The 27,090-nt window shown below is 44.7% G+C and overlaps 2 protein-coding genes across 2 annotated transcripts; both read left to right on the plus strand.

The window, feature by feature from the left end:
* The first annotated feature begins 8,721 nt into the window (after positions 1–8,721).
* On the plus strand, positions 8,722–12,035 carry LOC131399266 (UDP-glucuronosyltransferase 1-6-like). Its single transcript, XM_058533437.1, has 2 exons — positions 8,722–9,621; positions 11,943–12,035. Exons 1-2 carry the CDS (start codon positions 8,761–8,763, stop codon positions 12,033–12,035), a joined length of 954 nt encoding a protein of 317 aa, XP_058389420.1. The 5' UTR covers positions 8,722–8,760.
* A 5,850-nt stretch (positions 12,036–17,885) lies between these two features.
* On the plus strand, positions 17,886–21,200 carry LOC131399267 (UDP-glucuronosyltransferase 1-6-like). The gene is made up of 2 exons (XM_058533438.1): positions 17,886–18,786; positions 21,108–21,200. The coding sequence occupies exons 1-2, from the start codon at positions 17,926–17,928 to the stop codon at positions 21,198–21,200; spliced, it is 954 nt and encodes a 317-aa protein (XP_058389421.1). The 5' UTR covers positions 17,886–17,925.
* The last annotated feature ends 5,890 nt before the right edge of the window (positions 21,201–27,090 follow it).

Consider the following 27,090-nt stretch of genomic DNA (forward strand, 5'->3'; position numbering starts at 1 on the left):
AGAGCCTCCTGAACCACTCTGAGACCATGAGTTTCCTCAGGGAGAGCAAGTTTGATGCCGTTTTCACAGACCCGGCCTTACCCTGTGGGGTGATCCTGGCTGAGTACCTGGGCCTGCCCTCCGTGTACCTCTTCAGGGGCTTCCCACTTTCCCTGGAATACGCCTTCACCATAACCCCAAGCCCGGTGTCCTACATTCCCAGGGGCTACACCCAGTTCTCAGATAGGATGACTTTCCCCCAAAGGGTGGTCAACTTCCTCGTTAGTTACTTGGAGAACTTCCTATTTTACTGTCTATATTCAAAGTATGAAGACCTCACATGGAATGTTCTCAAGAGAGATGTACAGTTACCTGCCTTATATCGCAAGGCCTCCATTTGGCTGTTAAGATACGACTTTGTGTTTGAGTATCCAAAGCCAGTCATGCCCAACCTGATCTTCATTGGAGGGATCAACTGCAAGAAGGAGAGAATCCTGTCTCAGGTGGGTGGCTTATTTCTTTCCATATGCTCCTGTTCTTCGTGGGCAACCTCATTCTTACACTCTCTGTCTTCTCTGTCATTTGGCTCCTTGAACCAACAGTCACCTGGGAGGGCTGCCTGAAGAACCAGCAGCAGGCAGGGGCTGCCAGGCTCGGGGAAGGGGCGTGTAGGAGATCTGGGGCAGAGGTTTTGTATGAAGACAGGGTTCTTGCCACCAACAGCAGGAGATATCTTTAGCTAGGTAATCTGGGGACAGTCACAGAATCAAAGAATGAACCTGAGAAATTTCTAGTCCCAATCCTACAGTATCTGTCTAGAAAACGGGTGAACGCTTGACCAACAGCATGCGGAGCTAAGAGGAGAGTCTCTGTTGCACCCTTCTCCCACGTCTGTGCCATGCATTTTCCCTGGGCCCTAAACCAGGGGTCAGCAAACTACAGCTCGTGGACCAGATCTGCCCAGAGGCCTGTTGTTATATGGCCCAGAGCTAAGAATGGTGTCTACATGTTTAAAGGGATGTGAAAACAACAGCAACAAAGAATAGGTGACAGAGATGTTTGTGGCCTGCTGAGCCTACATGCTTCCTATCTGACCCTTTACAGAAAAGGTGTGTTGACCTCTGACCTAAGGCAGGTGTGTCCCGATGCCCTCCTGACACATGGGGAAGAGGGCCCAGAGCTACTGTGGAAAATAAAAACTTGTGAGCCTGGGTGGTTCTGTTTGGTTTTTGTTTTAATATTTAGACTTTTGAAAGGCTTCAGACCACTCTGTCTTTCACAGCAGAATTCTCTTTTTCAGTGCATTTTTCTTCTGAGAGAAAGCCTCAGATAGGTCCCAAAGACCCTTACCACCATCCTTGAAGACCTGCGGATTTCTTTGTTGAGACTTTGGACAGTTGGGAGTTGTCATGATAAGTGGTGGGGGGAGGGGGCATGAGTGTAACTGGACTGGTTCCAGGGAGTATGGGGCAGAAATAGAAACCCCGTACGTCAGGAAAGTTGAACCAAGAAGTTAATAATCAAAAGGGTGATAGGAATCATTTGGCGTAGGAAGGAAAATAATACCATTTTTGGTACCTTGGACTAAGCATTCTATTTTTGTGAAAAGAGTTGTATTTAGTCCTGTTGAGAAACCAGATGGCAGTGAGTGAACTTTTGGGGCACCGTGAACCTTTATCTGTGCTTAAGTGACTTTTGTATCTCAGTTGTCACCCCAAGTTGTCACCACAGGGAACATTCTATACAATATGTAATTGTCCCCTTTTGTTTCTAATTATAGAGCGATTAAAATCAAGGGTTTCTTTTTGTCAGAAAATGAAATCATTTCAACACTGAAAAAAATGCACCCTTTGAAGTTATGGAAATGTTCTGGAATTGTTCAGAGGTGGTGGTGGCACAACATTGTGAATGTCCTAAGTGCCACTGAATTCTGCATGTTAAAGTGGTTAATTTTGTTTCATGAGCTCATCTCAATAACTTACTTAAAAAAAGAAGATGCATCACAGGTTAGAAAAAATAAAAGCCTGATTTATAGCTAAAAAAGAAAACCCACTCCTTAGTAGGCAAATAACATGATCAGGCAATACATAAAGTAAACACAACACAAGTGGACAAAAACAGTTTGAAAATATTTTTAACTTCAGAAAGAATCCAAAACATTTAAATTAATAAACAATGGAATTCAATTTTGCGTATCAAATCAGCAAACATGTTTTATTGGTAACTATTGGCCTAACTTGAAACAAATACTCAAACATTTCTTTTTAAAATGTGCAAAGTGTTTTGAAAACCAGAGCTGGTGAGCCTTCCCTGCATCGTGCTAAGATTCACAGTCCAGGACAGTGAGCCCATTCCAGGGGAACCAGTGGGCTCACAGCCTCACCTGTGGGAGAGATTAAATGAGGTCGCTTCCCATCTCTGCCCACCCCCCTCCCGCCTCCTCTGCCCAAGGAGGGACTCAGCCACCTCACAGGGCTCCTCTGTTGTTTCTGCCCAAGATGCTGTTGGAGAAGCCCCTCGGCCGCCTGGCTGGTGGTTGCCACTGGGAGACCCTCAGGGGCTGGGCCTTGGGGCAGCCCCAGCTGTTCTGAAGCCACTTGTCCTGGACCTGCCCAAGGCCTCCTCTCCAGCCCCGAGCACCTTGTCACCTACCCCAAAGCAGTTCTGATTGTGCCACATTGTCCCAGGTACCTTTCCCTCTGCCCATGGAGGCCCCACCCAGGCCAGATTGAAGAACACTCTCTCCGTTGTCCTTCTTTCTTCTTGGTTGAGACCCACCTGTCCCATGGCTAACTTCTTTTCCTCTTGGGAGGGTCAGGTTTCAAATATCTCCATTTTAGAAGAGAGTTTACCTTTATGTTTCATTATTAGAAGGGCGTTTGTAGTGTTTTTCTTAGAGGAAAAGAATTCAGAGATAAATCCTATTGCCTTCAACTTCCAATGCAGAGAACTGCTCACAGATTCAAGAGGACAAGTTTCTGCTCTCCCTATTCGGGCACACAGACCTTGGAGGCACGTCCTGGCCAGAGCTCAGGCTCCTGGACCAGCACATGCTCTCTGCCCAGCCCACTCTGTGGGAGGGATTGGAGGAGAGCTCAGCTCTTGCCTGATGCGGGGGAAGGGCTAGCCTCGCCGGCCCTGCTGGCCCCAGGGATCCTTCCCTTGTCCCCATTACACTAGGAGAGCTACAAGAGTGGGAGTGGAACCCAGCTGTGTGGCATAGACAAGTGTCTGACCTCTGAGTGTTCCTCTCTCCATCTGTGACATGGGAACACTCAGAAAGTCATGGTGGTGGGCAGGTAAGATCCAGTTCACAGGAGAACTTTGAAAACTGTGACTGCAACACAGATGGATACTGGGGCTTCAGGCGGGAGTAACAGGATGGAGTCCCTCAGACAGGAGGTAGCCCAACTCTCACATACAGGAGCAAACCGATGCTTCTAGGCAAGCTGAGTGCGCTGCCTGAGACCACAGGCTGCAGCCAGGAGCAGGGGCAGGACAAGACCCCACTCCCTTGTCACTCTCCCACCCCGAGGTCACCTGGTTGCCAGCACTCTTTTATCCCATTTTACATGATGGGGAAAGACACAGCCTCAGCAAGGGAAGAAAGAAGCTGAATGATGTGTCAGCAGATCTGTTCAGCCCCCTCTGGTAGCCTTGGAATTCATCTTCCTCATCTGAACACTGAGATGACAACCTCTGGCTCACCCCTCACAGGGTTATTTGAGTATCAAATGGGCAACATGGGAAAGTGCTTTGTAGACTCTCAGAGAAGACTGTGGCCCTATCTCTCTCTTCCCTGGACCTTAGCTCAGGACAGGCTGAAACTTTCTCTCTGTGGGGTTATAAAAACAACGTAGTTGTCTTGCAACATTCTTTGGGAGCATTTTCCCAGAAAACTCTATTCCAATTCCCCAGTCCTAGTTCTTCTGTTCCCATGTTTTCTTCTCCTGTGTTCTGGAATCATCTAGTCAGTGGTTCTCAAAGGGGTGTGATTTTGCCCCTGGGGGCGCCACGTCTGAAGACATTTTTGATGTCACCATTGGGGGATGACGCTGTCCTCTAGTAGGTAGAGTCCAGGGATGCTGTTAAATATCCTACGAAGCACAAGAAATACCCACCCACCCACTGCTGACAAAAAATTTTCTGGCCCCAAATGTCAATAGTGTTGAAGTTGAGGAATACTGATTTAAATAAATTCCAAGTGAGTATCAGTGACTTCTACAAGCAGGGCCCCCAGCTGGGTGGTGTGGGGGCAGCAAGGATCCTTTGCCCACCCTCTGAGCTCACCTTGTCTCCCTCCGGGGATCTCTACAAGCAACACTCACTCAGGCTGCAATCTCAGCATTCATTTGTGATCTGAGGATTGCATTCTAGGCAAGTCGTGGGAACAAAACCCCAAAATGCCAAGTCATTTTTCTTTTTTTTTTTTTTTTTTTATTTGTGAGGAGATCAGCCCTGAGCTAACATCCGCCAATCCTCCTCTTTTTTTGCTGAGGAAGATGGCCCTGGGCTAACATCGGTGCCTATCTTCCTCCACTTTATATGGGACGCCGCCACAGCATGGCTTACCAAGCAGTGCGTCGGTGCGCGCCCGGGATCCGAACCAGCGAACCCCGGGCCGCCGCAGCGGAGCGCGCGCACTTAACCACTTGCGCCACCGGGCCGGCCCCGCCAAGTCATTTTTGACAAGCATTTTTTTAAATACTTGGCTTAGGCCAATGTCTACAACGCCGTCAATGGTTTGCTTCTGTTTCAACACCCTGTGTTCACTTTTAGAACTGGTTATCTTGGAGATTAACAGACAAGCTGAATATTTTAACAGCTCTCTTTCTGTTAATAAGTAGTTTCTAAGGAGTGGCTATGCGCGAATATGTCAGGGTTAAAGTTTGCAACATGAATCTCTGAATAACTAGAAACTGGGTTGATCAATAATTTAGATAATTCTAGGAGAATGAGATAAAGTGGATATTTTTAAAGAACCACTTTCTTGAGATACAATTCACATACTATACAATTCATTCATTTAAAGTTTACAATTCAGTGGTTTTTAGTAGATTCAGAGCTGTACAACCATCAGCACAATCAGTTTTAGCACATTTTCAATCACGCACAAAAGAAACCCCATATCCATTAGAAATCCCTCTCCATTGCCCCCTCCCCCAGCCCCTAGCAACCACCAGTCTGCTTTCTGTCCCTATGGATTTACCTATTCTGGATATTTCATATAAGTGGAAGCATAAAATATGTGGCCTTTCATGTCTGGCTTCTTAGTTTAGTGTTTTCAAGGTTCATCTACAATGTTGCATGTATCAGTGCTTCATTCCTTTCTATGACCAAATAATATTCCGTTGTATGAATAGACCACATTTTATTTATCCATTCATGAGTGATGGACATTTGGGTTTCCACCTTTTGCTTTTGTGAATAGTGCTGCTCTCAGCATTTGTGTACAAGTTTTTGTTTGAACACTTGTTTTCTGTTGTTTGGATATGTCCCCAGGAGTGGAATTGTTGGGTCATATGATAATTCTATACTTAATTTTTGAGGAACTGCCAAACTATTTTCCACAGTGACTGTACCATTTTACACTCCCACCAATAATGTATGAGGGTTCCCACTTCTCCACATCTTTGCCAACACTTATTATTTTCCATTAAAATTTTTTTTATCATAGCCGTCTTAGTGGGTTTGAAGTGATATCTCATTGTTTTTATTTGCATTTCTCTAATGACTATTATGTTGAGCATCTGTTCATGTGCTTGTTGGCATTTCTATGTCTTTGGAGAAATATCTGTTCAAATCCTTTGTGCATTTTTTAAATGGGGTTGTTTCTTTTTTTGTGGTTGATTTGTAAAAGTTCTTTTTATATTCTAGATACAAACACTCTATCAGATATGTGGTATATGTTTTATCTCCTCTTTGTGGGTTTTCTTTTCACTCTTGATGGTGTCTTTGAAACACAAAAGTTTTAAATTTTGATCAAGTACAACTGATTTATTTTTTTCTTGCACATGCTTTTGATGTTATTTTTTGAAAACCATTGCCAAATTCAAGGTCAAGAAGACTTTTGCTTGTTTTCTTCTAATATTTGTATGGATTTGGCTCTTATATTTAAGTCTGTGATCTATTTTGAGTTAATTTTTTGTATGGTTCGAGGTAAGGGTCCAACTTCACCTTTTTGCATATGGATATCCTAGTACCATTTGTTGAAAAGATTTCTTCCCCTTTGAATTGTCTTGGGCCCTTTGTGGGAAATCATTTGTCTGTAAACGTGAGGGTTTATTTCTGAACTCTCATTTCTAGAAATACAATTGATTTTTGTATATTGATCTTGTACCCTGCAACCTTGCTTAAATGTATTGGTTCCAATTTTTTTTAGTGCATTCCTTAGGATTTTCTCTATACAAGATCTTGTCATCTGCAAATAGAAATAGCTTTACCTCTTCCTTCCCAATCTGGATGATTTTAGCTCTTTTTCTTGCCTAATTGTCCTGGCCAGAACCTCCAGTACAACGTTGAATAGAAGTGGGAAGAGAGAATATCTTTTTGTTGTTCCTGATCTTAGGGGGAAAGCATTCAGTCTTTCACCATTAAATTTAATTGGAGATTTTTAAGAGATGCCCAGATAACTAGATTGAGGAAATGCTCTTCTCTTCCTCGTTTGTTTTGTGTTCTTTTCATACAGGGTGTTGGATTTTGTCAAATGCCTTCTCTGTGTCTATTGAGATGAACGTGTGATTTTTGTCTTTTGTTCTAATGATATGGTACATTGCATTAGCTAATTTTCAGTTTGAAACCAAGCTTGTGTTCCTAGGATAATCCCACTTGATCATGGTGTATAATCCTTTTTACTTGTTTCTGGATTTGGGTTGATAGTATTTTGTTGAGGACTTTTTCATGTATACCCATAAGAGATATTTGTGTGTAGTTTTATTATCTCATGAAGCTTTTTCTGGGTTTGGTATCAGAATATTCCTGGCCTTACAAATGGCCAACAGGTACATGAGAAGATGCTCAGCATCACTAGTCATCAGGGAAATGCAAATCAACACCACAATGAGATGTCACGGCACACCTGTTAGAGTGGCTATCATCAAAAAGACAAGAGACACTAAGAGCTGGTGAGGATGTGAAGAAAAGGGAACCCTTGTGCACTCTTGCTGGGAATGTAAATTGGTGTAGTCACTGTGGAAAACAGTATGGAGTTTCCTCAAATAATTGAATATGGTCCTTAGTTAAATCAAGATGAGATCATTGTGGTGAGGGGCCCTCATCTAATATGACTGGTGTCCTTATAAAAACGGGAAATTTGGACACAGACAGACACAGGGAGAAGGTGAACATGAAGGCAGAGAGGGAGTGATGCTTCTAATGCCAAATAAAGCCAAAGACTGCCCGCCAACCACCAGGAGCGAGGAGAGGGGCTGGAACAGACTCTCCCTCAGAGCCCTCAGGAGGAACCATCCCTGCCCCCGCCTTGATCTCCCGCTTCCAGCCTTCAGGACTGTGGGAACAAAGTTCTGTTGTTTAGGCCACCTGGTGTGTGGTACTTTGTTATAGGGGCCTAGGAAACTCGGACAACGGGAGATTGATTTGTACCAGAAAGTGTTCTGCAGGTGTCAGGGGTCCGATGCTAGGGACACCTTTTTCTTTCAACTGCTGGGTGTTGGAGTTGTTACCATCAGATGCCCTGACACCTGATGCTTTTGCATCCTTTTGTATTTCTACATTTTCTTCCCTTTTTAAGTTTTCCACCTCCTCTTCTATCCAATCCCTCCTCCTATACTTCTTGCCTTCACAGTCCAGGGCTGGTCTTAGACTTGGTGAGATTTTAGGAGGTACTTGTGGACCCCCAGAGTGCCCCTCAGTTCCCACCACATAGACCCACTGCCTGACCAGAGCCAGAGGGAGCCCCTCAGAGGGACGTGTTCAGACCTGAGGAGTAACTCGGCTAATTCTCACAGTCCCTGGGGGGTACAGACGCCACCCGCATGTGACAGATGGGGCAACTCAGAGCCAGAGGGGAAGGTTGCACAGCGCAGCAGGGGCAGACTGACTCCAGAATTCGCGCTCTTAACCACAGTCACGGTGAGAATTGTGGTCTAGAGCACATGTGTTAGGATTAGAATCTGTGTTCTGATATAACAGAGAAGCCCCTGTAACGGGTCTAACCAAGAGAAGAGGGGTGGGAAGTTGTATCAGCCTTTGGTGTGCCCACTCGGCTTCCAGGAGCCCACCTTTCCTCCAGGCATCACTGCGGGAACCAGGGAACCCATATCTGAAGTGGGCCACTCTGTTGTGTTGTTTCGAGTGGTGAATTTGGCATCTGTTAACACTTCCTTTCTGCTCTGAGAAAAGTTGACAGGAAGTGGAGAAGTGTTGAGAGCTATTCATCTATGGATGTATCATTGGTGCTGCAGAATCCAGAGGGCTCAGGACAGAGCACTGGGCAGGCCTCCAGGGGCCTCTGCAAGTTATCCTCAAACTATGACTGACTCTAGAGAAGGAGAGGCAGATTGACGGAGATGAGGAGAAAATTAAACCCAGAAGCTCGGGCGAAAGCTAATAAGAGGCCTAAGTGTTTCAAGTTAGCTGTGTGCTTAGAAATAATTAAACATTAATTTAGGTTCTTTCCTATCACAAGGCAATATTCAAAGCAAGTAGATTTAGGCGGGGTGTGTGGGAGAACTGGTTTGTTGGTTTAGTGAAACTAGGCAGGAGCCCTGTGGTTTAGGAGTGTAAGGATTTGTTCTTGTTGCTGCCTGCACTCCCTCCAGCATGGCCTGCCTGCTCCGTGCATTTTGGAGAGTTTCTGCAGAGGTTTTCTTCTTAGCGCTGTGGGGCGTGGCTGTAGGTGAGAAGCTGCTGGTGGTCCCTCAGGATGGAAGCCACTGGCTCAGTATGAAGGACATAATTGAGCCTCTCGGTAAGAAGGGGCATGACATCGTGGTGCTGGTGCCAGAAGTCAATTTGCTTCTGGAAGAATCCAAATACTACACAAGAAGAATCTATCCAGTGCCCTATGATGAGGGGGAGATGAAGCGCCGCTACCGCTCTTTTGGAAAGCATCACTTTGCTGAGCGATGGCTCCTGAATGCTGCTCAGACTGAGTACAGGAATAACATGATCGTTATTGACATGTACTTCATCAACTGCCAGAGCCTCCTGAACCACTCTGAGACCATGAGTTTCCTCAGGGAGAGCGAGTTTGATGCCGTTTTCACAGACCCGGCCTTACCCTGTGGGGTGATCCTGGCTGAGTACCTGGGCCTGCCCTCCGTGTACCTCTTCAGGGGCTTCCCGTTTTCCCCGGAATACGCCTTCACCAGAACCCCAAGCCCGGTGTCCTACATTCCCAGGGGCTACACCCAGTTCTCCGATCGGATGACTTTCCCCCAAAGGGTGGTCAACTTCCTCGTTAGTTATTTGAAGAACTACGTATTTTACTGTCTGTATTCAAAGTACGAAGACCTCACATGGAATGTTCTCAAGAGAGATGTGCACTTACCCGCCTTATATCGGAAGGCCGCCATTTGGCTGTTAAGATATGACTTTGTGTTTGAGTATCCGAGACCAGTCATGCCCAACATGGTCTTCATTGGAGGTGTCAACTGCAGGAAGGAGGGAATCGTGCCTCAGGTGGGTGGTTTATTTCTTTTGGATTGCGCCTGTTCTTTGTGGGCAGACGTCATTCTTACACGCTCTGTCTTCCCTGTCATTTGGCTCCTCGGGCTGACTGTCACCTGGCAGGGCTGCCTGAAGAACCAGCATTGGGAAGGGGAGGCCAGGCTCGGGGAAGGGGCGTGTAGGAGATCTGAGGCAGAGGTTTTGAATGAAGACAGGGTTCATGCTGCCAACAGCAGGAGATATCTTTAGCTGGGTAATCTGGGGACAGTCACAGAATCAAAGAATGAGCCTTTGAAGTTTTCAGTCCAATTCCTACAGTATCTGTCGAGAAAAGAGATGAAGTCTTGACCAAGAGGATGCAGAACTAAGAGGATAGACCAGGCCCAAACCCTTCTCCCACGTCTGTGCCATGCATTTTCCCTGGGCCCTAAAGCAGGGGTCAGCAAACTACAGCTGGTGGACCAAATCTGCCCAGAGGCCTCTTGTTAGGCCCAGAGTTAAGAATGGTTTCTACATGTTTACAGGGCTGTGCAAAACAACAACAACAAAAAATAGGTGACAGAGATATTTGTGGCCTACTGAGCCTACGTGCTTCCTATCTGACCCTTTAGAGAAAAAGTGTTTTGACCTCTGACCTAAGGCAGGTGTGTCTAGATGCCCTCCTGACACATGGGGAAGAGGGCCCAGAGCTACTTTGGAAAATAGAAACTTGTGAGCTTTGGGTATTTTCGTTTTGTTTTTGTTTTAACATTTAGACTTTTGAAAGGCTTCAGACCACTCTGTCTTTCATGGCCGAATCCTCTTTTTCAGTGCATTTTTCTTCTGAGAGAAAGCCTCAGATAGGTCCCAAAGACTCTGACCACCATCCTTTAACATCTGCGGATTTCTTTGTTGAGACTTTGGACAGTTGGGAGTCGCCATGACAAGCGCTTGGGTGGGCAGGCATGGGATGAGCATAAGTGGACTTGTACCAGAGAGCACGGGGCAGGAATAGAAACCTTGTATGTCACGAAAATTTAACCAAGAAGTTAATAAGCAAAATGGTGATAGGAATCATTTGGCATAGGAAGGAAAATAATATCATTTTTGGTACCTTGGGACCAACCATTCTATTTTTGCAAAAAGAGTTGTATTTGGTCCTGTTGAGAAACCAGACGGCAGTGAGTGAACTTTTTGAGCACCGTAAACCTTTATCTGTGCTTGACTGACTTTTGTATCTCAGTTGTCACCCCAAGTTGTCACCACAGGGAACCTTCTATACAATATGTAATTGCCCCCTTTTATTTGTAATTATAGAGCGATCAAAATCAAGTTTTTTTTTTGTCAGATAATGAAATAATTTCAACATTATGAAAAAAATGTGCCGTTTGGAGTGATGGAAATGTTCTGGAATCATACAGAGGTGGTGGTGGCACAACACCGTGAATGTCCTAAATGCCACTGAATTCTGCACGTTAAAGTGGTTAATTTCGTTATGTGAGCTCATCTCAATAACTTACTTAAAAAAAGAAGATGCATCATAGATCAGAAAAATAAAAGCCTGATTTATAGCTAAAAAACAAACCCCACTCCTTAGTGGGCAAATAACATGATCAGGCACAACACAAGTGGACAACTAAAGTTTGAAAACACATTTAACTTCAGAAAGAATCCAAAACATTTAAATTAATAAACAATGGAATTCAAATTTGCGTATCAAATCAACAAGCATGTTTTATAAGTAACTATTTGCCTAACTTAAAACAAATGCTCAAATATTTCTTTTAAAAATGTGCAAAGGGGCTGGCCCCATGGCTTAGCGGTTGGGTGCATGCGCTCCGCTGCTGGCTGCCCGGGTTCGGATCCCGGGCGCAGATCCCGGGCGCTCACCGACGCACCGTTTGTCCGGCCATGCTGAGGCCACGTCCCACATACAGCAACTAGAAGGATGTGCAACTGTGACGTACAACTACCTACTGGGGCTTTGGGGAGAAAAAGAGAAAAAAAAGGAGGAGGATTGGCAATAGATGTTAGCTCAGGGCAGGTCTTCCTCAGTAGAAAGAGGAGGATTGGCATGGATGTTAGCTCAGGGCTGATCTTCCTCACAAAAACAAACAAACAAACAATGTGCAAAGTCTTTTGAAAACCAGAGCTGGTGAGCCTTCCCTGCATCGTGCTAAGATTCACAGTCCAGGACAGTGAGCCCATTCCAGAGGAACCAGTGGGCTCACAGCCTCACCTGTGGGGGATATTAAATGAGGTCGCTTCCCACCTCTGCCCACCCCCCTCCCGCCTCCTCTGCCCAAGGAGGGACTCAGCCACCTCACAGGGCTCCTCTGTTGTTTCTGCCCAAGATGCTGTTGGAGAAGCCCCTCGGCCGCCTGGCTGGTGGTTGCCACTGGAAGACCCTCAGGGGCTGGGCCTTGGGGCAGCCCCAGCTGTTCTGAAGCCACTTGTTCTGGACCTGCCCAAGGCCTCCTCTCCAGCCCCGAGCACCTTGTCACCTACCCCAAAGCAGTTCTGATTGTGCCACATTGTCCCAGGTGCCTTTCCCTCTGCCCATGGAGGCCCCACCCAGGCCAGATTGCAGAACACTCTCTCCATTGTCCTTCTTTCTCTTGGTTGAGACCTACCTGTCCCATGGCTAACCTCTTTTCCTCTTGGGAGGCTCAAGTCAAACATTTTTAGAAGAGAGTTTTCCTTTACATTTCATTATTAGATGAGCTATTGGAGTGTTTTTCTTAGAAGAAAGGAATTCCGGGATCAATGCCAGTGTCTTCCACTCCCAATGCAGAGAACTGCTCACAGCTTCCAGAGGACAAGTTTCTACTCTCCCTATTCGGGCACACAGACCTCGGAGGCACGTCCTGGCCAGAGCTCAGGCTCCTGGACCAGCACATGCTCTCTGCCCAGCCTACTCTGTGGGAGGGAATGGAGGAGAGCTCAGCCCTTGCCTGATGGGGGTGGGGAACGGCTAGCCTCGCCTGCCCTGCTAGCCCCAAGGATCCTTCCCTTGTCCCCATTACACTAGGAGAGCTACAAGAGTGGGAGTGGAACCCAGCTGTGTGGCATAGACAAGTGTCTGACCTCTGAGTGTTCCTCTCTCCATCTGTGACATGGGAACACTCAGAAAGTCATGGTGGTGGGCAGGTAAGATCCAGTTCACAGGAGAACTTTGAAAACTGTGACTGCAACACAGATGGATACTGGGGCTTCAGGCGGGAGTAACAGGATGGAGTCCCTCAGACAGGAGGTAGCCCAACTCTCACATACAGGAGCAAACCGATGCTTCTAGGCAAGCTGAGTGAGCTGCCTGAGGCCACAGGCTGCAGCCAGGAGCAGGGGCAGGACAAGACCCCACTCCCTTGTCACTCTCCCACCCCGAGGTCACTTGGTTGCCAGCACTCTTTTATCCCATTTTACATGATGGGGAAAGACACAGCCTCAGCAAGGGAAGAAATGAAGCTGAATGATGTGTCAGCAGATCTGTTCAGCCCCCTCTGGTAGCCTTGGAATTCATCTTCCTCATCTAAACACCGAGATGGCAACCGCTGGCTCACCCCTCACAGGGTTGTTTGAGGATCAAATGGGCAACATGGGAAAGTGCTTTGTAGACTCTCAGAGGAGACTGTGGCGCTATGTCTCTCTTCCCTGGACTTTAGCTCAATACAGGCTGAAACTTTCTCTCTGTGAGGTGATAAAAACAACGTGGTTTTCTTGCAACATTCTTTGGGAGCATTTTCCCAGAAAACTTTATTCCAATTCCCCAGTCCTAGTTCTTCTGTTCCCATGTTTTCTTCTCCTGTGTTCTGGAATCATCTAGTCAGTGGTTCTCAAAGGGGTGTGATTTTGCCCCTCAGGGGCCATATCTGAAGACATTTTTGATGTTGCAATTGGAAAATGACGCTGTCCTCTAGTAGGTAGAGTCCAGGGATGCTGTTAAATATCCCACGAAGCACAAGAAATACCCACCCACCCACTGCTGACAAAGAGTTTTCTGGCCCCAAATATTAATAGTGTTGAAGCTGAGAAATACTGATTTAAATAAATTCCAAGTGAGTATCAGTGACTTCTACCAGCAGGGCCCCCAGCTGGGTGGTGTGGGGGCAGCGAGGATCCTTTGCCCACCCTCTGAGCTCACCTTGTCTCCCTACAAGTGTCTCTACAAGCAACGCTCACTCAGGCTGCAATCTCAGCATTTGTGATCTGAGGATTGCATTCTAGGCAAGTCGTGGGAACAAAACCCCAAAATGCCAAGTCATTCTTAACAGACACTTTTTTAAATACTTGGCTTAGGCCAATGTCTACAACGCTGTCAATGGTTTGCTTCTGTTTCAACACCATGTGTTCATCTTTAGAATTGTTTATCTTGGAGATTAACAGACATGCTGACCATTTTAACAGCTCTCTTTCCGTTAATAAGTAATTATGTAATGAGTGGCTAAATGCAAGAATAGTCAGGGTTTAAAAAAAGTTTTCAACATGAGTCTCTGAAAAGACTTCGTTATCAATAATTTGGTTAACTCTAGGAGAGTGAGAAAAAGCGGGTATTTTTAAAAAAACCACTTTCTTCACATACAATTAACATACTATGAAATTCATTTATTTAAAGTTTACAACTCAGTGGGTTTTAGTAGATTCAGAGTTGTACAACCATCAGCACAACCAGTTTTAGCACATTTTTAATCACCCACAAAAGAAACCCCATACCCATTAGGAATCACTCTCCATTCTCCCCTCACCCAGCTGCTAGTAACCACCAATCTGCTGTCTGTCCCTATGGATTTACCTATTCTGGATATTTCATATAAATGGAATCATACAATTTGTGGTGTTTCGTGTCTGGCTTCTTTACTCAGTTTAATGTTTTCAGGATTCATCTACATTGTTGCATGTATCAGTACCTCATTCCTTTTTATGGCCAAATAATATTCCATTGTATGAATAGACCAGATTTTATTTATCCATTCATCAGTTAATGGACATTTGGGTTTCTACCTTTTGCTATTGTGAATAGTGCTGCTCTCAGCATTTGTGTACCAGTTTTTGTTTGAACATTTGCTTTCAGTTCCTTTGGATATGTTCCCAGGAGTGGAATTGTTGGGTCATAGGATAATTCTACATTGAATTTATTGAGGAAGTGCCAAACAATTTTCCACAGCAGCTGTACCATTTTACACTCCCACCAATAATGTATGAGGGTTTGAATTTCTCCACATCTTTGCCAACACTTATTATTTTCCATTAAATATTTTTTTATCATAGCCATCTTAGTGGGTATGAAGTGACATCTCATTGTTTTTATTTGCATTTCCCTAATGACTACTATGTTGAGCATCTGTTCGTGTGCTTGTTGGCATTTCTATACTTTGGAGAAATGTCTGTTCAAATCCTTTGTTCAGTCTTTCAAAGGGGTCATTTCTATTTTTGTGGTTGAGTTGTAAGAGTTCTTATATATTCTAGATACAAGCATTTTATCAGATCTATGGTATATTTTCTTTTCCTACTTTGTGGGTTTTCTTTTCACTCTTGATGTTGTCTTTGAAACACAAAAGTTTTAAATTTTGATCAAGTACAACTGATTTAATTTTTTCTTTTGTTGCTTGTGCTTTTGACGTTATTTTTTGAAAACCATTGCCAAACCAAGGTCAAGAAGACTTATGTCTGTTTTCTTCTAATATTTATATGGTTTTGGTTCTTCTGTTTAAGTCTGTGATCTATTTTGAGTTAATTTTTGTGTATGGTGCGAGGTAAGGGTCCAAATTCCTTTTTCTTGCATATGAATATCCCAGTACCATTTGTTGAAAACATTTCTTTCCCTTTGAATTGTCTTGGGCCCCTTGTGGGAAATCATTTGACTGTAAATGTGAGGGTTTATTTCTGAACTCTCAATTCTAGAAATACAATTGATTTTTGTATATTGATCTTGTACCCTGAAACCTTGCTGAAATGTATTTGTTCCAATTTTTTTTAGTGGATTCCTTAGGATTTTCTCCATATGAGGTCTTGTCATCTGTAAATAGAGATAGCTTTACTTCTTCCTTTCCAATCTGGGTGATTTTATCTCTTTTTCTTGCCTAATTGTCCTGGCCAGAACCTCTAATACGTGTTGAATAGAAGTGAGAAGAGAGAACATCCTTTTGTTCTTCCTGATCTTAGGGGGAAAGCGATCAGTCTTTCACCATGAAATGTTAATTGGAGATTTTCAATAAATGCTGATATCACTAGATTGAGGAAATGTTCTTCTCTTCCTACCTTGTTGAATGTTCTTCTCATATGGGGTTTGGATTTTGTCAAATGCTTTTTCTGTGTCTATTGAGATGAACATGTGGTTTTTGTTTTTTATTCTAATGATATGGTATGTTACATTATTAATTTTCAGGTTGAAATGAACCTCGTATTCCTGGGATAATCCCACCTGATCATGGCAAATAATTTTTTTATTTGTAACTGGATTTGGTTCAATAGTATTTTGTTGAGGACTTTTGCATCTTTATTCATAAGAGATATTGGTGTGTAATTTTATTTTCTTATGAAGCTTTTGTCTGGATTTGGCATCAGAATATTACTGGCCTTACAAATGGCCAACAGGTACGTGAAAAGATACACAGCATCACTAATCATCAGGGAAATGCAAATCAACACCACAATGAGATATCACTGCACACCTGTTAGAGTGGCTATCATCAAAAAGACTAGAGATAATAAGTGTTGGTGAGGATGTGAAGAAAAGGGAACCCTTGTGCACTCTTGGTGGGAGTGTAAACTGATGCAGCCACTATGGAAAACATAGGTTTTCCTCAAAAAATAAAATATGGTCCTTAGTTAAATCAAGATGAGATCATTGTGGGGAGGGGCCCTCATCCAATATGACTGATGTCCTTACACAAAGGGGACATTTGGACACAGACAGACACAGGGAGAAGGTGACCATAAAGGCAGAGAGGGAGTGATGCTTCTAATGCCAAATAAAACCAAAGACTGCCCACCAACCCTCCAGAGGTAGGAGAGGGGCTGGAACAGATTCTCCCTCAGAGCCCTCAGGAGGAACCAACCCTGCCCATGCCGTGATCTCGGACTTCCAGCCTCCAGGACTGTGGGAATAAATTTCTGTTTAGGCCCCACGGTTTGCGGTACTTTGTTTCAGGGGCCCTCAGAAACTAAGATGATGGGAGATTGTTTTGTACCAGAAAGTGTTCTGTGGGTGTTGGGGTCTGATACTAGGGCCACCTTTTAATTTGAACTGCTGGGTGTTTGAGTCACTACCATCATTTTATATTTCTACATTTTCTTCCCTTTTTAATTTTTCCACCTCCTCTTCTATCACTATAACTTCTTCTGTACTTCTTGCTTTCACAGTCCTGGCTGGGTCTTTGACTTGGTGAGACTTTTTAGGAGCTACTTGTGGACCCCCAGGTGCCTCTCAGTTCCCACCATATACACCCACTGCCTGACCAGAGCCAGAGGGAGCCCCTCAGAAGGACGTGTTCAGACTCCCAAGGAGTAACTCGGCTAACTCTCGCAGCCACAGGGTTGGGCCTGTACAGATACCACCCGCATATGACAGATGGGGCAGTTCAGACCCAGAGGGGTGGGTCACACAGCTCAGAAGGGGCGGGCTGAGTCCAGAACTCACACTCCTAACCACGGTCAAGGTGAGAATTGTGGTCTAGAGCACATGTCATTAGGATTAGATTCTGTGTTCTGATATAACAGAGAAGCCCCTGTAACAGGGGTCTCACCAAGAGAAGAGGAGTGGGAAGTTATATCAGCCTTCTGTGTGCCCACGTGGCTTGCTGGAGCCCACCTTTCCTCCAGGCATCACTGTGTGAACCAGGGAACCAATATTTGCAGTGGGCCACTCTCATGTGTTGTTTCGAATGGTGAATTTGGCATCTGTTAACGCTTTATTTCTGCTCTGAGAAAAGTTGACAAGGAAGTAGAGAAGTGTTGAGAGCTATTCATCTATGGATATATCATCGGTGCTGCAGAATCCAGAGGGCTCAGGACAGAGGGCTGGGTGGGTCTCCAGGGGCCTCTCCAAGTTGTCCTCAGACTGTGACTGACTCTGGAAAAGTAGAGGCAGATTGATGGAGATGAGGAGGAAATTAAACCCAGAAACTCAGGGGAAAGCTGATAAGGCACCTAATTGTTTCCAGTCAGCTGTGTGCTTAGAAATGGTTAAACATTAATTTCGATTCTTTCATATAAAAGGGCAAAATTCAAAGCAAGGAGAGGTAGACAGGGTCTGTTAATTTTTTTAGTGAAACTAGGCAGGAGCCCTGTGGTTTAGGAGTGTAAGGATTTGTTCTTGTTGCTGCCTGCACTCCCTCCAGCATGGCCTGCCTGCTCCGTGCATTTTGGAGAGTTTCTGCAGAGGTTTTCTTCTTAGCGCTGTGGGGCGTGGCTGTAGGTGAGAAGCTGCTGGTGGTCCCTCAGGATGGAAGCCACTGGCTCAGTATGAAGGACATAATTGAGCCTCTCGGTAAGAAGGGGCATGACATCGTGGTGCTGGTGCCAGAAGTCAATTTGCTTCTGGAAGAATCCAAATACTACACAAGAAGAATCTATCCAGTGCCCTATGATGAGGGGGAGATGAAGCGCCGCTACCGCTCTTTTGGAAAGCATCACTTTGCTGAGCGATGGCTCCTGAATGCTGCTCAGACTGAGTACAGGAATAACATGATCGTTATTGACATGTACTTCATCAACTGCCAGAGCCTCCTGAACCACTCTGAGACCATGAGTTTCCTCAGGGAGAGCGAGTTTGATGCCGTTTTCACAGACCCGGCCTTACCCTGTGGGGTGATCCTGGCTGAGTACCTGGGCCTGCCCTCCGTGTACCTCTTCAGGGGCTTCCCGTTTTCCCCGGAATACGCCTTCACCAGAACCCCAAGCCCGGTGTCCTACATTCCCAGGGGCTACACCCAGTTCTCCGATCGGATGACTTTCCCCCAAAGGGTGGTCAACTTCCTCGTTAGTTATTTGAAGAACTACGTATTTTACTGTCTGTATTCAAAGTACGAAGACCTCACATGGAATGTTCTCAAGAGAGATGTGCACTTACCCGCCTTATATCGGAAGGCCGCCATTTGGCTGTTAAGATATGACTTTGTGTTTGAGTATCCGAGACCAGTCATGCCCAACATGGTCTTCATTGGAGGTGTCAACTGCAGGAAGGAGGGAATCGTGCCTCAGGTGGGTGGTTTATTTCTTTTGGATTGCGCCTGTTCTTTGTGGGCAGACGTCATTCTTACACGCTCTGTCTTCCCTGTCATTTGGCTCCTCGGGCTGACTGTCACCTGGCAGGGCTGCCTGAAGAACCAGCATTGGGAAGGGGAGGCCAGGCTCGGGGAAGGGGCGTGTAGGAGATCTGAGGCAGAGGTTTTGAATGAAGACAGGGTTCATGCTGCCAACAGCAGGAGATATCTTTAGCTGGGTAATCTGGGGACAGTCACAGAATCAAAGAATGAGCCTTTGAAGTTTTCAGTCCAATTCCTACAGTATCTGTCGAGAAAAGAGATGAAGTCTTGACCAAGAGGATGCAGAACTAAGAGGATAGACCAGGCCCAAACCCTTCTCCCACGTCTGTGCCATGCATTTTCCCTGGGCCCTAAAGCAGGGGTCAGCAAACTACAGCTGGTGGACCAAATCTGCCCAGAGGCCTCTTGTTAGGCCCAGAGTTAAGAATGGTTTCTACATGTTTACAGGGCTGTGCAAAACAACAACAACAAAAAATAGGTGACAGAGATATTTGTGGCCTACTGAGCCTACGTGCTTCCTATCTGACCCTTTAGAGAAAAAGTGTTTTGACCTCTGACCTAAGGCAGGTGTGTCTAGATGCCCTCCTGACACATGGGGAAGAGGGCCCAGAGCTACTTTGGAAAATAGAAACTTGTGAGCTTTGGGTATTTTCGTTTTGTTTTTGTTTTAACATTTAGACTTTTGAAAGGCTTCAGACCACTCTGTCTTTCATGGCCGAATCCTCTTTTTCAGTGCATTTTTCTTCTGAGAGAAAGCCTCAGATAGGTCCCAAAGACTCTGACCACCATCCTTTAACATCTGCGGATTTCTTTGTTGAGACTTTGGACAGTTGGGAGTCGCCATGACAAGCGCTTGGGTGGGCAGGCATGGGATGAGCATAAGTGGACTTGTACCAGAGAGCACGGGGCAGGAATAGAAACCTTGTATGTCACGAAAATTTAACCAAGAAGTTAATAAGCAAAATGGTGATAGGAATCATTTGGCATAGGAAGGAAAATAATATCATTTTTGGTACCTTGGGACCAACCATTCTATTTTTGCAAAAAGAGTTGTATTTGGTCCTGTTGAGAAACCAGACGGCAGTGAGTGAACTTTTTGAGCACCGTAAACCTTTATCTGTGCTTGACTGACTTTTGTATCTCAGTTGTCACCCCAAGTTGTCACCACAGGGAACCTTCTATACAATATGTAATTGCCCCCTTTTATTTGTAATTATAGAGCGATCAAAATCAAGTTTTTTTTTTGTCAGATAATGAAATAATTTCAACATTATGAAAAAAATGTGCCGTTTGGAGTGATGGAAATGTTCTGGAATCATACAGAGGTGGTGGTGGCACAACACCGTGAATGTCCTAAATGCCACTGAATTCTGCACGTTAAAGTGGTTAATTTCGTTATGTGAGCTCATCTCAATAACTTACTTAAAAAAAGAAGATGCATCATAGATCAGAAAAATAAAAGCCTGATTTATAGCTAAAAAACAAACCCCACTCCTTAGTGGGCAAATAACATGATCAGGCACAACACAAGTGGACAACTAAAGTTTGAAAACACATTTAACTTCAGAAAGAATCCAAAACATTTAAATTAATAAACAATGGAATTCAAATTTGCGTATCAAATCAACAAGCATGTTTTATAAGTAACTATTTGCCTAACTTAAAACAAATGCTCAAATATTTCTTTTAAAAATGTGCAAAGGGGCTGGCCCCATGGCTTAGCGGTTGGGTGCATGCGCTCCGCTGCTGGCTGCCCGGGTTCGGATCCCGGGCGCAGATCCCGGGCGCTCACCGACGCACCGTTTGTCCGGCCATGCTGAGGCCACGTCCCACATACAGCAACTAGAAGGATGTGCAACTGTGACGTACAACTACCTACTGGGGCTTTGGGGAGAAAAAGAGAAAAAAAAGGAGGAGGATTGGCAATAGATGTTAGCTCAGGGCAGGTCTTCCTCAGTAGAAAGAGGAGGATTGGCATGGATGTTAGCTCAGGGCTGATCTTCCTCACAAAAACAAACAAACAAACAATGTGCAAAGTCTTTTGAAAACCAGAGCTGGTGAGCCTTCCCTGCATCGTGCTAAGATTCACAGTCCAGGACAGTGAGCCCATTCCAGAGGAACCAGTGGGCTCACAGCCTCACCTGTGGGGGATATTAAATGAGGTCGCTTCCCACCTCTGCCCACCCCCCTCCCGCCTCCTCTGCCCAAGGAGGGACTCAGCCACCTCACAGGGCTCCTCTGTTGTTTCTGCCCAAGATGCTGTTGGAGAAGCCCCTCGGCCGCCTGGCTGGTGGTTGCCACTGGAAGACCCTCAGGGGCTGGGCCTTGGGGCAGCCCCAGCTGTTCTGAAGCCACTTGTTCTGGACCTGCCCAAGGCCTCCTCTCCAGCCCCGAGCACCTTGTCACCTACCCCAAAGCAGTTCTGATTGTGCCACATTGTCCCAGGTGCCTTTCCCTCTGCCCATGGAGGCCCCACCCAGGCCAGATTGCAGAACACTCTCTCCATTGTCCTTCTTTCTCTTGGTTGAGACCTACCTGTCCCATGGCTAACCTCTTTTCCTCTTGGGAGGCTCAAGTCAAACATTTTTAGAAGAGAGTTTTCCTTTACATTTCATTATTAGATGAGCTATTGGAGTGTTTTTCTTAGAAGAAAGGAATTCCGGGATCAATGCCAGTGTCTTCCACTCCCAATGCAGAGAACTGCTCACAGCTTCCAGAGGACAAGTTTCTACTCTCCCTATTCGGGCACACAGACCTCGGAGGCACGTCCTGGCCAGAGCTCAGGCTCCTGGACCAGCACATGCTCTCTGCCCAGCCTACTCTGTGGGAGGGAATGGAGGAGAGCTCAGCCCTTGCCTGATGGGGGTGGGGAACGGCTAGCCTCGCCTGCCCTGCTAGCCCCAAGGATCCTTCCCTTGTCCCCATTACACTAGGAGAGCTACAAGAGTGGGAGTGGAACCCAGCTGTGTGGCATAGACAAGTGTCTGACCTCTGAGTGTTCCTCTCTCCATCTGTGACATGGGAACACTCAGAAAGTCATGGTGGTGGGCAGGTAAGATCCAGTTCACAGGAGAACTTTGAAAACTGTGACTGCAACACAGATGGATACTGGGGCTTCAGGCGGGAGTAACAGGATGGAGTCCCTCAGACAGGAGGTAGCCCAACTCTCACATACAGGAGCAAACCGATGCTTCTAGGCAAGCTGAGTGAGCTGCCTGAGGCCACAGGCTGCAGCCAGGAGCAGGGGCAGGACAAGACCCCACTCCCTTGTCACTCTCCCACCCCGAGGTCACTTGGTTGCCAGCACTCTTTTATCCCATTTTACATGATGGGGAAAGACACAGCCTCAGCAAGGGAAGAAATGAAGCTGAATGATGTGTCAGCAGATCTGTTCAGCCCCCTCTGGTAGCCTTGGAATTCATCTTCCTCATCTAAACACCGAGATGGCAACCGCTGGCTCACCCCTCACAGGGTTGTTTGAGGATCAAATGGGCAACATGGGAAAGTGCTTTGTAGACTCTCAGAGGAGACTGTGGCGCTATGTCTCTCTTCCCTGGACTTTAGCTCAATACAGGCTGAAACTTTCTCTCTGTGAGGTGATAAAAACAACGTGGTTTTCTTGCAACATTCTTTGGGAGCATTTTCCCAGAAAACTTTATTCCAATTCCCCAGTCCTAGTTCTTCTGTTCCCATGTTTTCTTCTCCTGTGTTCTGGAATCATCTAGTCAGTGGTTCTCAAAGGGGTGTGATTTTGCCCCTCAGGGGCCATATCTGAAGACATTTTTGATGTTGCAATTGGAAAATGACGCTGTCCTCTAGTAGGTAGAGTCCAGGGATGCTGTTAAATATCCCACGAAGCACAAGAAATACCCACCCACCCACTGCTGACAAAGAGTTTTCTGGCCCCAAATATTAATAGTGTTGAAGCTGAGAAATACTGATTTAAATAAATTCCAAGTGAGTATCAGTGACTTCTACCAGCAGGGCCCCCAGCTGGGTGGTGTGGGGGCAGCGAGGATCCTTTGCCCACCCTCTGAGCTCACCTTGTCTCCCTACAAGTGTCTCTACAAGCAACGCTCACTCAGGCTGCAATCTCAGCATTTGTGATCTGAGGATTGCATTCTAGGCAAGTCGTGGGAACAAAACCCCAAAATGCCAAGTCATTCTTAACAGACACTTTTTTAAATACTTGGCTTAGGCCAATGTCTACAACGCTGTCAATGGTTTGCTTCTGTTTCAACACCATGTGTTCATCTTTAGAATTGTTTATCTTGGAGATTAACAGACATGCTGACCATTTTAACAGCTCTCTTTCTGTTAATAAGTAATTATGTAATGAGTGGCTAAATGCAAGAATAGTCAGGGTTTAAAAAAAGTTTTCAACATGAGTCTCTGAAAAGACTTCGTTATCAATAATTTGGTTAACTCTAGGAGAGTGAGAAAAAGCGGGTATTTTTAAAAAAACCACTTTCTTCACATACAATTAACATACTATGAAATTCATTTATTTAAAGTTTACAACTCAGTGGGTTTTAGTAGATTCAGAGTTGTACAACCATCAGCACAACCAGTTTTAGCACATTTTTAATCACCCACAAAAGAAACCCCATACCCATTAGGAATCACTCTCCATTCTCCCCTCACCCAGCTGCTAGTAACCACCAATCTGCTGTCTGTCCCTATGGATTTACCTATTCTGGATATTTCATATAAATGGAATCATACAATTTGTGGTGTTTCATGTCTGGCTTCTTTACTCAGTTTAATGTTTTCAGGATTCATCTACATTGTTGCATGTATCAGTACCTCATTCCTTTTTATGGCCAAATAATATTCCATTGTATGAATAGACCAGATTTTATTTATCCATTCATCAGTTAATGGACATTTGGGTTTCTACCTTTTGCTATTGTGAATAGTGCTGCTCTCAGCATTTGTGTACCAGTTTTTGTTTGAACATTTGCTTTCAGTTCCTTTGGATATGTTCCCAGGAGTGGAATTGTTGGGTCATAGGATAATTCTACATTGAATTTATTGAGGAAGTGCCAAACAATTTTCCACAGCAGCTGTACCATTTTACACTCCCACCAATAATGTATGAGGGTTTGAATTTCTCCACATCTTTGCCAACACTTATTATTTTCCATTAAATATTTTTTTATCATAGCCATCTTAGTGGGTATGAAGTGACATCTCATTGTTTTTATTTGCATTTCCCTAATGACTACTATGTTGAGCATCTGTTCGTGTGCTTGTTGGCATTTCTATACTTTGGAGAAATGTCTGTTCAAATCCTTTGTTCAGTCTTTCAAAGGGGTCATTTCTATTTTTGTGGTTGAGTTGTAAGAGTTCTTATATATTCTAGATACAAGCATTTTATCAGATCTATGGTATATTTTCTTTTCCTACTTTGTGGGTTTTCTTTTCACTCTTGATGTTGTCTTTGAAACACAAAAGTTTTAAATTTTGATCAAGTACAACTGATTTAATTTTTTCTTTTGTTGCTTGTGCTTTTGACGTTATTTTTTGAAAACCATTGCCAAACCAAGGTCAAGAAGACTTATGTCTGTTTTCTTCTAATATTTATATGGTTTTGGTTCTTCTGTTTAAGTCTGTGATCTATTTTGAGTTAATTTTTGTGTATGGTGCGAGGTAAGGGTCCAAATTCCTTTTTCTTGCATATGAATATCCCAGTACCATTTGTTGAAAACATTTCTTTCCCTTTGAATTGTCTTGGGCCCCTTGTGGGAAATCATTTGACTGTAAATGTGAGGGTTTATTTCTGAACTCTCAATTCTAGAAATACAATTGATTTTTGTATATTGATCTTGTACCCTGAAACCTTGCTGAAATGTATTTGTTCCAATTTTTTTTAGTGGATTCCTTAGGATTTTCTCCATATGAGGTCTTGTCATCTGTAAATAGAGATAGCTTTACTTCTTCCTTTCCAATCTGGGTGATTTTATCTCTTTTTCTTGCCTAATTGTCCTGGCCAGAACCTCTAATACGTGTTGAATAGAAGTGAGAAGAGAGAACATCCTTTTGTTCTTCCTGATCTTAGGGGGAAAGCGATCAGTCTTTCACCATGAAATGTTAATTGGAGATTTTCAATAAATGCTGATATCACTAGATTGAGGAAATGTTCTTCTCTTCCTACCTTGTTGAATGTTCTTCTCATATGGGGTTTGGATTTTGTCAAATGCTTTTTCTGTGTCTATTGAGATGAACATGTGGTTTTTGTTTTTTATTCTAATGATATGGTATGTTACATTATTAATTTTCAGGTTGAAATGAACCTCGTATTCCTGGGATAATCCCACCTGATCATGGCAAATAATTTTTTTATTTGTAACTGGATTTGGTTCAATAGTATTTTGTTGAGGACTTTTGCATCTTTATTCATAAGAGATATTGGTGTGTAATTTTATTTTCTTATGAAGCTTTTGTCTGGATTTGGCATCAGAATATTACTGGCCTTACAAATGGCCAACAGGTACGTGAAAAGATACACAGCATCACTAATCATCAGGGAAATGCAAATCAACACCACAATGAGATATCACTGCACACCTGTTAGAGTGGCTATCATCAAAAAGACTAGAGATAATAAGTGTTGGTGAGGATGTGAAGAAAAGGGAACCCTTGTGCACTCTTGGTGGGAGTGTAAACTGATGCAGCCACTATGGAAAACATAGGTTTTCCTCAAAAAATAAAATATGGTCCTTAGTTAAATCAAGATGAGATCATTGTGGGGAGGGGCCCTCATCCAATATGACTGATGTCCTTACACAAAGGGGACATTTGGACACAGACAGACACAGGGAGAAGGTGACCATAAAGGCAGAGAGGGAGTGATGCTTCTAATGCCAAATAAAACCAAAGACTGCCCACCAACCCTCCAGAGGTAGGAGAGGGGCTGGAACAGATTCTCCCTCAGAGCCCTCAGGAGGAACCAACCCTGCCCATGCCGTGATCTCGGACTTCCAGCCTCCAGGACTGTGGGAATAAATTTCTGTTTAGGCCCCACGGTTTGCGGTACTTTGTTTCAGGGGCCCTCAGAAACTAAGATGATGGGAGATTGTTTTGTACCAGAAAGTGTTCTGTGGGTGTTGGGGTCTGATACTAGGGCCACCTTTTAATTTGAACTGCTGGGTGTTTGAGTCACTACCATCATTTTATATTTCTACATTTTCTTCCCTTTTTAATTTTTCCACCTCCTCTTCTATCACTATAACTTCTTCTGTACTTCTTGCTTTCACAGTCCTGGCTGGGTCTTTGACTTGGTGAGACTTTTTAGGAGCTACTTGTGGACCCCCAGGTGCCTCTCAGTTCCCACCATATACACCCACTGCCTGACCAGAGCCAGAGGGAGCCCCTCAGAAGGACGTGTTCAGACTCCCAAGGAGTAACTCGGCTAACTCTCGCAGCCACAGGGTTGGGCCTGTACAGATACCACCCGCATATGACAGATGGGGCAGTTCAGACCCAGAGGGGTGGGTCACACAGCTCAGAAGGGGCGGGCTGAGTCCAGAACTCACACTCCTAACCACGGTCAAGGTGAGAATTGTGGTCTAGAGCACATGTCATTAGGATTAGATTCTGTGTTCTGATATAACAGAGAAGCCCCTGTAACAGGGGTCTCACCAAGAGAAGAGGAGTGGGAAGTTATATCAGCCTTCTGTGTGCCCACGTGGCTTGCTGGAGCCCACCTTTCCTCCAGGCATCACTGTGTGAACCAGGGAACCAATATTTGCAGTGGGCCACTCTCATGTGTTGTTTCGAATGGTGAATTTGGCATCTGTTAACGCTTTATTTCTGCTCTGAGAAAAGTTGACAAGGAAGTAGAGAAGTGTTGAGAGCTATTCATCTATGGATATATCATCGGTGCTGCAGAATCCAGAGGGCTCAGGACAGAGGGCTGGGTGGGTCTCCAGGGGCCTCTCCAAGTTGTCCTCAGACTGTGACTGACTCTGGAAAAGTAGAGGCAGATTGATGGAGATGAGGAGGAAATTAAACCCAGAAACTCAGGGGAAAGCTGATAAGGCACCTAATTGTTTCCAGTCAGCTGTGTGCTTAGAAATGGTTAAACATTAATTTCGATTCTTTCATATAAAAGGGCAAAATTCAAAGCAAGGAGAGGTAGACAGGGTCTGTTAATTTTTTTAGTGAAACTAGGCAGGAGCCCTGTGGTTTAGGAGTGTAAGGATTTGTTCTTGTTGCTGCCTGCACTCTCTCCAGC

Source organism: Diceros bicornis, chromosome 37 (genome assembly GCF_020826845.1).
Source record: "Diceros bicornis minor isolate mBicDic1 chromosome 37, mDicBic1.mat.cur, whole genome shotgun sequence".
Taxonomy (NCBI): Eukaryota; Metazoa; Chordata; class Mammalia; order Perissodactyla; family Rhinocerotidae; genus Diceros; species Diceros bicornis.

Bases quoted from the DNA above. Each gene is read 5' to 3' on its own strand.
- LOC131399267 (XM_058533438.1), top strand. From the start codon at position 17,926: ATGGCCTGCCTGCTCCGTGCATTTTGGAGAGTTTCTGCAGAGGTTTTC. The intron at 18,787-21,107 runs GTGGGTGGTTTA...TTTCTGCCCAAG, and splicing joins AGGAGGGAATCGTGCCTCAG to ATGCTGTTGGAGAAGCCCCT.
- LOC131399266 (XM_058533437.1), top strand. From the start codon at position 8,761: ATGGCCTGCCTGCTCCGTGCATTTTGGAGAGTTTCTGCAGAGGTTTTC. The intron at 9,622-11,942 runs GTGGGTGGTTTA...TTTCTGCCCAAG, and splicing joins AGGAGGGAATCGTGCCTCAG to ATGCTGTTGGAGAAGCCCCT.